Source organism: Vitis vinifera, chromosome 1, assembly GCF_030704535.1.
Source record: "Vitis vinifera cultivar Pinot Noir 40024 chromosome 1, ASM3070453v1".
Classification (NCBI taxonomy): Eukaryota; Viridiplantae; Streptophyta; class Magnoliopsida; order Vitales; family Vitaceae; genus Vitis; species Vitis vinifera.
In genome coordinates this window covers 10748174-10758085 of record NC_081805.1, presented here as the reverse complement: position 1 = coordinate 10758085, position 9912 = coordinate 10748174, and the positions used below count along the sequence as shown (strand labels likewise).

At 35.7% G+C, this 9912-nt stretch overlaps 2 protein-coding genes across 3 annotated transcripts; both read right to left on the bottom strand.

The window, feature by feature from the left end:
- Positions 1 to 423: 423 nt before the first annotated feature.
- LOC100257102 (uncharacterized) lies at positions 424 to 6170 on the bottom strand. Of its 2 annotated transcripts, XM_010654286.3 has the most exons (5): positions 5998 to 6170; positions 5229 to 5831; positions 2583 to 3164; positions 2213 to 2501; positions 424 to 955 (listed from the first exon to the last, which is right to left on the bottom strand). In XM_010654286.3, the coding sequence occupies exons 2-5, from the start codon at positions 5805 to 5807 to the stop codon at positions 921 to 923; spliced, it is 1485 nt and encodes a 494-aa protein (XP_010652588.1). In that variant the 5' UTR covers positions 5808 to 5831; positions 5998 to 6170; the 3' UTR covers positions 424 to 920. The 2 variants fall into 2 exon arrangements, with proteins under 2 accessions (XP_010652588.1, XP_002274433.2); XM_002274397.5 differs by having other exon boundaries at positions 5229 to 6170.
- A 3125-nt stretch (positions 6171 to 9295) lies between these two features.
- LOC100263972 (uncharacterized) lies at positions 9296 to 9898 on the bottom strand. Its single transcript, XM_002268973.1, has one exon. The coding sequence runs from the start codon at positions 9896 to 9898 to the stop codon at positions 9296 to 9298; it is 603 nt and encodes a 200-aa protein (XP_002269009.1).
- Between the last annotated feature and the right edge of the window lie 14 nt (positions 9899 to 9912).

The window sequence follows — 9912 nt, the reverse complement described above, 5'->3', positions numbered from 1 at the left end:
ACCATTTTTCTTATTTGTTTTAGTTGTTTCCTTCTTTACTGTTCAAAGAGAAAGAGAAAGTCGTTTTGTTATTAAGTGGATACACATTTTCTATGGGAAAGAACATAGACATGATGGTTGTCCAAGATATTACACATAATAAGATCTAGTCTTGGTTGGATTTATGCTTTGTCGACTCATTTCAAATCATAGTTCAAAGGTTAAAAATTGATGGGTTTTACTTTTACTATACTTCTTTTCGAAATCCGAAGAAGTTATCATATAATTCTCTAGATCATCTATCAATGACTCAATCAATTACTTCTTTGAAATGCTAAAAAAATTACTTGGTTTTCTTTAGCTGTAATCCATTGTAACTACCTTAGCTGTAATCCCCTAACATCAGTCAAAATAAATATAAAATAAAATAATGATAGGAGTACGTTTACCATAAGTCAGTCCTATTTCGAAGACTTCTTACAAGTGTAGTTGATACATTAGAAAAGGAAAGAGATGAAACCATCAATCCAAATTTAAAAAGGATTAGCAAACAGGTTTTTACAACAGAATGCATTGCTCAGGCTGTGGAAGAAAATCAGTAGATAAAAAGTGATCAGCCCATGTCCAAAAGTAACCACAAAATTTTACAACAGACTCAATTGCAGAAGCCCTCAAAGAAAATAGGTACCAATATTTAAGAAAATAATAATCACTGATGGAGGCAGTGTTGGTTTTATGACCCCCTTACAGTAGCTGTAGTGTTTTCCATTTTCTTCTTTTATAGCTTCCATCCACGATTTTTGCTGTGGGGCAAATCGTTACACAGCTGATTCCTGGATATCTCAGCTAGCTTATGAACAGGCCTGAAGCAGAATGTACAGAACAGGTAGTTGAGCATTTATGATATGAACAAAACTGTGATGCCAACTCAATGAATTTCGTCATGGGATCCCAGGTTTTGCAAAACTTCTTGCAGCTGATAAACAAAAGGAGCAAAAAGGCAGAAAGTTAGCATGAGAAATACAACCAATAAATCAACTCAATGAATGCAAAATGAGAAACCCAAAACACAGTAAGTTATGATTATGGCAGCTAAAGAGCCTAATGTGCATGGAAGATAAGAGATAAGGACCATGTTGGGAAGAGTTTCCCTGACAGGATCTTAATGGTTTTTCTTTTGCTCAACAATTCCCTCAACTGCCCTGCTTTTTCAAAAGTAGGTTTCTTCATATAATACTAGCTATCACTTGACTTTTGTGCACACATCTTCCAAATTTCCAATAATGCACCAGACTTGCCCAGCATCTCAAGAGAAAAAAGAAAATTGATCACTTTACTTTTACAACAATGGCCAACATCCATCCTCACCTGCCTCCAACCACCCACCATCCCCACCTTACTAAGGTGGTTCATCCTTGGGAAAAAATGCTGTGAATTCATTACAATACTTACTAGTGAAAGGTATCTCATTAGGTGTTAAAACCTTGTATGAACTACATAAGTAATGGCGGCATCTCAGTGGAAATACAGGTGTATGCCCCAATTTCAGTATCTATCATATGAATCTAAAGTTATTGCTGGTGAACTTCAATACTAAGCGGAATTACAACATGTCTAAACATCGATCCAATGATAACCACATGGAACAAACCCTAAAGCAAATTGAAGCAAATAGTAAGTTTCCAGCACCTTGACCACATTCTTGGATTCCTCTAAAGGTGCATAACAAGACTGCACCAAATTCTTAGTCTTTATAGCACATAACCATCAATCTACTCGACCTAACACACAGTAGTAATGTGCTCGTTTTGACTGAATATCCCACCTATCCTATTGCTCCTTCTAATTGGCAAAAACATCAACCTTTTTTTGATAGGTTTCTAATTGGCAAAAACATCAACTTGTCATCACACAATTCAAATTATAGGCCCCAACTAATTATAAGATAATTCTTTTCATCTTGTCTTCTCAGTGGCCGGATAGAGCATAAATGCAAATGGGTGATGAAATGAAGTATTTGTTTGAGAGAGTGTAGCAACCCACAAAACCAGTATACCATACTTGAAACAAACTGATACAATTAGTTTATTTTACTTAGAACCCTTGAGCAGTCTAGAAGGCTAAAATATGTTCACTAGATAACACAGTTCCCGGATTTTCATCAAGATTAGCACAGGGGTAGCAAAGGAGCATCAAGCGAACATAGCGAAACTAAGTAAAAGAAGATACTCACCTTTTGAGGATGCTTGGATTACAATTACATGCATAGTTGCATTGTTTGGAGGAAGTTGCAAGCGCAGGGGATAAAGCTTTCCATTCAAGTTACTCCGAGAACAGACAATGATATCCTCTAACCCCGTCTCTTCCTCCAATCTGCGAGTCAATTCAAAAACCCCATTTTCCTTCAGTGTGAAATAGTGCCCTCCCGCAGAGTCGTCCACATTGCCATTGTCATCAGCAACATGGTAGTATATGGTCCTGCCCTCAGTTTTTGGGGGAGAATTCTCCAAGGAATCATTGGACTGCCACATAAAAAGAGAAAGAGTTATGATTATTATTCAAAATTAAGTCTTTAGCAGCTGCCCAAATCTTGAAATTCATACCTCTTGTCTTGAAAAACTGGCAGGGTGTAATGATACGGAGGAAGGCGAACTCGAATCAGATGCGCTCGCAAAAGAATCCGTATGGGAGAGGGATTGGAGCGGGGGTTTAGCATTGGGAGACTGAATCTGAATTTCAACAATATCGACAACCCAAAGGATCCAATCTTGGGTAGCCGTTCTATGAGGAACATCATGGGTCACCGAATTTCTCCACGGCGGCAGCCCTCCGTTGGCTCGGAGGAAATTACCGTAGCGAGTTCTGAGCTTGATTCGGTTGCCCTCTTTTACGGGTTCCCACTCGACGGAGGAGTCAAGCCTCCCAGGGCGAGTCTGGAGGACTTTGCGACCAGTCATGCCCAAGAGGAAGGGTTGGTTGGAAGCGGTAAGGTACTTGTTAAAGCAGCTCCTGAGGCGGATGATGTTGTCGGCGTCTTTGACCAGCTCCACGGTCCATCGCGCAGTCTTGGATGAGCCGCTCCGATCTTGGATAACGGACTCTTCGTCGTCGTCGGCCAGCAGGTACTTGTCGTGATGGCTACGGAGGCGAACGGCCTTGGCGTTGTGAAACAACTCCATTGCGATCTGAAAAAACGTAGCACAGAATCAGGAGAAGGTGAAGACCAGCCTCCGGTTGAATATGTTTTTCTATCCAGTATTAGAATTTTATAATTGTAAATTTTAATAGGTAACTGCTGCGCTGGAATACTACATAAGGAGATGAAACCGCAGTCCCAGTCAGCGCCAGGCATGTGATATCACACCGTCTGGGACGCGGACACCCTCACGCGGCCCATCCGCGAGACATTGGGTGGGAAAGGGGATGTTTTCAATTATACAGTCCCGACGTGGATCACCCATTTCTTTCGATGGGTCAAACTCACTCATTAAATTCCTTGGAAACATCGGTTTTGTCCAGAAATTTCTACCCTTATGATTGTATTCCTTAGAAACCCTATTAATCTTATACCATGCCTGCCAGATGATACCACCGTATGTCTATCATTATCATACTATGATTAAAAAAAACAAAACCATATTATTTTGTAAGCTGAATTGTCACATGGGAAACAGTCGTGACATTCTCCACTCGAAGACAAATTGAAATGGGTGATGCAATGAGTGAAATGACCTAACAAGGTAATGGCCCAATATGAGTGGGTGGAAACCTGATTGGCGCTAATGCGTCCTTTAAACCAGTGGAGTTATTTTTGGTGGACTTGGGAGGGGGCTGGTGAGAGTGTGTCGTGGACCACTCTTTTTTTTTTTTGAATTGGGATAGGTCAAAGGAGTGCCACTAAGCCCATTGCTCGTGATCCTCTCCACTAATCTTTTACCAGTCCAAATTTCCAACCCTGCTTTTGATTCTCCAACCCTGTACGCAATCGTTGCGTTGCGTTGGGTTGGGTACCAATAACTTAAAAGCAGCAAACTTCAGTTTTGATAAGCTCTCCATCTCTCTCAGGTGCCAACCCCCAACAAAAGCCAACCATTATTTTATCCCAAAGTACTACATATTTTTTCCGAATCAAACAAAGTAACGCAATAATAAATAAATAAATAAACATAGCATTTTCACATTCAATGACTACATACGGCAGAGCGAAAATGATAGAAATAGTAATCTATCTTTAAACAATGGTTAATGATTTTACTCTGTGGCATGTGTGACACATTATGATAAATAAATCCATTAAAGTTATGATTAGTTTATGAATATTGAAGGTAGCGAATATGTTTATAGGAATCATTAATCAATTCTTGAACATTACTACAAACCAAATAAGTCCTTTTGACTAGTGCTTACGCGTTTAAGACATTATAATACGGTATTTACAAAGCTTAATAGGAAAAAAAACAAACATAAAAGATTGGGAATGAGGGATATTCTTTTATCATTTTCAAAGCACTTCCAAATCCACTTCGAAAAGTAAATGCTTTATAAGTGTGTATGTGTTCCTCTGTAATCCGAATCCATTAAAGATAAAAGTGATATCCAAAAAGTTAAAGATAGAGATGTGGAGGACGAGAGAGACGATGGGTTGCCCATCTTGACTCATATGTATTATTTTAACTTATTTTTATTTATATCCTAAAAAAATTTAAACATGGAACGGTTATTTGATATTATCAAATTTCAATTTTTCTTCAAAACCCCATCTCGAAATCATTGATTTCCTATCTTTAAACCCATCTTATTAAGGTTTTCGTGGGAAGGGCCCCTTGAAAAACCAAGGGACCTCATGGAGGACCCAACTATGACCAAAAATTGGTCTAAATACTAATCGACGGAAAAGCTTATAAAGTGGATATGCAAAAACAAACTAAAAGTTAGGTAAACAAGGGGGAATTGCACTGACATTATGGTAGGTAGACTCATAATCCATGATTGATATATGATAGATGCAGTGTTCCAAGGGTTAGGTGACCCATGTTCACACTAATTCACATGTTTTTCCGATGATATGCCTTTTGGCGTGTTCATAAGCCCTAACTGTGGAGAGACGGGCAATCCATGAGCTCGTCATCAATTTTGTGATCACCTCTTGGCTCTTACCAAACCTTATCATATTTAATGATATGCCAGATCAAGATTATATAACTGAAAAAGGGCTTTCGGAGAAACAGCTAACAGGTCAGAGAACATACCCTCTTCGAAGACAGGCCGAATGGCTCGGTGGCCGTTATCGACATCGGCGACGGCGGCTCCGAACCAAAGAGATCATCGGAAATCGAAGAAAAGCTCGACAGCGAGGATAGGTAGTCCGCCACTGGATCAACTTCCGGCACTTCCACAGGTTCCACGTCCCAAAGAATCCAGTTCCGTGTTGCACTGCTGTTAGGGTAATCGTGAGTAACCGAGTTTCTCCACGGTGGCGTCCCTCCGTTTGCTCGCAAAAATTTCCCACCCCGAGTCTTGAACTTCACCTGAAACCCATCCCGTATTGGCTCCCACTCAATTAACGCGTCCGATGTATTCCCCGGCACCGTCTGAGTCACCTTTTTCCCAGTCATACCTAGAAGATAGGCCGTGTCGGAGGCCGTGAGGTAGCGGCCGTGGCAGCTCTTGAGGCGGATGACATGGCCGCTGCCTTCGACCAGCCATTTGGCTCTCCGGGACAAACCATTTCGGCTCTGGCGAACCGTTTCCTTGTCGTCGTCAGCGACCAGGTACTTGTCTAGGTGGCTCCGGAGTGTGACGGCTTTGGCTGTACGGAACAACTCCATATGATCAATACACACCAACAGCTTCTGAGGAAGGATGAAACAAAGAGATAGCGGAGAATTAATTAAGGAATAAATTAAATTAATATAAGAAGGAAAAAGGAGTGCTTGTCTTTTTGCTCGAGGAGGGAAACAGAGCCGGAGAAAGAAAAAGAGAGGGAAGGGCTTGGGCTTTGGGATCCCAACTTCTTACTTTAAATTGGTTTCTTAGCAAAGAAGACAGCGAAAGCTGGACGAAAACGGGCAGGAAATCTCCAAGCCTTATGCGTCCAAGACTCGGAATGCGTTGACGACGAAATATTGAATTGAGACTATTTATAGAGGAGGGAAAGAGGAAACATCTAAACTCCACGCGCTGCGAAATAGAGTACAAGAAACATATTCACTTCATCGCCACTAAATCTGTAAACGTGTATAATGTGCTTCCATTTAATCCAAGGTTTCCCAAAATCAAATAAATTTTTACACACCATATAAACCACTTTCTGTTACCACAACTACATAACTCTCTTTCCAAACTTAGTTAACGACGTGATCTCTCTTATTCCCTTAAAGAAGTTTTGAATCCTATACAGCAACAACCCTATCTTCCTTTTATAAGACAGTATAAATTATAAGATATCCGGATTTTCTCAACAAATTTAAATTTTTCGAAACTTCAAATGATTTCTAATTCTTTTTTTAAATGATATAAATATTTCTTAGAATTACCAAACATCCACTCCAACTTCAAACTCCCAAATATACTACTATTTAATAAGAATAAATAAAAAATAAAAGGATATTTCCTTTTTTACTTCAAATAGAAAGGAAGTTGCCATAACTTCCTTGCATTCATAAAAGGGGATGGTTGGCGTGGGTGAGGTAGTTTTAAGTTGCGCGTGGGATTGGCTCACAGACTCACGGTCCTTCCAGAAGCAGAGCCGCGTGGTAGCCGTCAAGAATTAAAATTACCGCGTTGAAGATGGAAGCGACGCCACTTTCTCTCCCAAATTCCCAATCGTTAATTCTAAATTTCTAAGCACACCCCCACCGTACGCTCTTGTATTTTATAATTTTTTACTGTTTTATTTTTAATTAAATGAAAATTTTCCATCACGAAAAGTTGAGCATAGAAAGGACGAAGAAGAGAAGTCAACCAGAGTTTCTAATTTTCTTTTTTTTTTCTTTTTTTAATTTGGTTTCTAAAATATAAAATTTGTATGATCTTCTTTTATTTTAAATTTCCATTCATGTAAAAATTGTGAGAAAAATATAATAAAAATTATATATATATTCTTATATTGTATTAACTTTTTATTCTTTTAAATTTTGTACTATATTTTATACTAAAATATTCTAATATATTTATAATTAACCATCTAAATTATTCTAATTTAAAAATATATTCACTCATAATAATCCATATTTTAATAAATAAATAAAATACTCTTAAAGATAATATTTGATTTTAATATTTTATTCATATTAACATTTCTTTTATAACATTCATATTTCTAATTTTATTTTATTTATTTATTTTTAATGTATTAATTTTTTTTTTGAAAATATTAACAATTTTTTAAAAACTTAAAGCAAAATAACATTATCTAAAAATGCATATTTTAGTGATTTTAAAAAATGTTTTTAACGTTTTTAATATTTAAATTTTTTATTTTTCAAATATTAGAAAGAGTATATTTTATAGTAATGGAAGTGTTTAAAAAAATTATTTTTTTAAATATTAAAAATATTAAAAATACTTTTTAAAATCATCCTTAAACTTCATCTAAATATATTTTCTGATTTGATTTGAATAACAAGACCGAGGTTTTCATTTTGTCCGCCTTAGAAGCAATTAATGCCCCTACAAATTACAAAATACAATAAATAAAGTCAAAATTATATTATTTTTTAATATTAATTTATTTCAAGTTAATTTTGTTTTGTCCTTTGGATGTGATGGTTTGCATACGACCAAAATTTATTTTTAAAAATAATTTCAAATACTATATAGATAAAAGAAAATATTTTTAAAATGTTTAAGCATATATAATGCCAACAAAGTAATATTTCAACTAGAATTAGAAGAAGAAAAAAAAAAAGATAACTCCCAATTTAGTAATGCCACTGTTGCATTATGCTTAGATATTAAATACTAACTTTTGATAGCTAATTTAAATTCAACCCAAATTAAGAAATAATTAATTCAAGTTCAATCACATCCGACTTTTAACCTATAATACTTAATTCAAGTCCAACTCAATCTTGTTTTTCCAAACTTGGGTTGAATTCAAGTTAATCGGATTAAACTCCGGTTGATTGGATTAAACTAAATTGGTTAGGTTAATTAGGTGGAATCATTCAAAATTCATGCATAGTTTAATATATATATCATAATTTAAATAATAAATAAGATAAAATTTCAAGATAACAATGAAAAAGTAAAAATAAACTTATATATCTTTAAAAAAAATGAAAAAGTATATGATATAATTATAATTTGATATTTTTTTTTGAAATCTAAAAAGAAAATGAATATTATTATATAAAATATAAATATTATAAAAATATTAAATCAAATTCTCAAGTTGTTTAAACCTTAATCCAAATCAAATTGAGTTCGAATGGAGAAAACTTAACTTAAACTCAACTTGAATATTCAAAATATTTGTCAAATCCCATCCAAATATGAATTATGTTCAAATTGGGTTGCCCAACTAATTCAAGTTACACCCCTAAATAGGAAATACTACATAATATTTATATTAATTTATAAAATAAAATGAAAGGATTATCCTTCAGTGTTCTATAATTATTTAAAATAAAAATTATATTATATTTTAATATTTATTATTAAAAAGTTATAAGTGTATGTTGTGTTTAGTTTTATTTTAAAAATATTCATCAATTTAAAATTAAATAATAAGTTTTTATTTATTTTTATAATTTTCATCATTAAAATATTTAAAATTTATAAATAAAAATTTACATTACTTTATTCATGAAAATAATTTTTATATTAAATAATACATGTATTAATATTATTTTACAATATATTTATATAAAATTTTTAATTTTTCTTTTTAACTACAAATTTAATTTTAGAATCAAATTTTTTTGTTTTGAAAAATAAATAATATAAAATAATTAAAATAATGAAAAAAATAGTTGGATAATATATGTATTTATTATTTTGTTGAATCCATAATAAAATAAGTGATAAGATAGTTTATTATGTCTTATTAAGAACAAAAAATTCATATTTATATTATCTCTTCCTTTTTATCTCTTATTCTATTAAATTTTATATCAACTATTTATGTTCTTCACACATAGAAGGGTGCAAATTGAATCCAGGAAGTTGAAGGGAAGATTTTTGTAATTATTACTTAAAAACTAAAAAAAAAAAACTCAGGGAATAAATCTTGTTAACTGTTTCTTGAAAATTAAAGAGGGGGATTTTGTAGATTATCCTTAAAATCAACGAAGGAACAAACCTTGGCAGAGGCCTACACGGAAGAGGCGGGAGAGAGAAGATAGATAGATGATACCTTTGAAGAGTACAAGGAGGCGAGAATGGAGATGGGCCACGCCATCGTTGATCTGTCGTCAGAAATTGGAGGAAACCCCGAAATCGCCGAAAGATAATCGACAACCGACTCACACTCCGGCACCTCCACAGCTTCCACGTCCCAAAGAACCCAGTCTCGTGTCATAATGCCACTGGGGTGATCGTGAGTAATGGAGTTTCTCCACGGCGGCGTCCCTCCGTTTGCGCGCAGATATTGGCCACTTCGAGCTCTCAACTTCACCTGGAACCCATCCCATGTAGGCTGCCACTCAATCAACGAGTTTGATACAGTCCCGGGCACAGTCTGAGTGACCCTCTTCCCAGCCACGCCCAGAAGAAATGGATCGTGTGAGGCGGTAAGGTAGCGGCCGTGGCAGCTCTTGAGGCGGATGACATGGCCGGTGGCCTCGACCAGCCATCTGGCTATACGGGATGAGCCGTTGCGGCTCTGGCGAACCGTCTCTTGGTCGTCGTCAGCCACCAGGTAGCTGTCCAGATGGCTTCGAAGTCTGACGGCTTTGGCAATGCTGAAGACCTCCATACCATTAATCAATC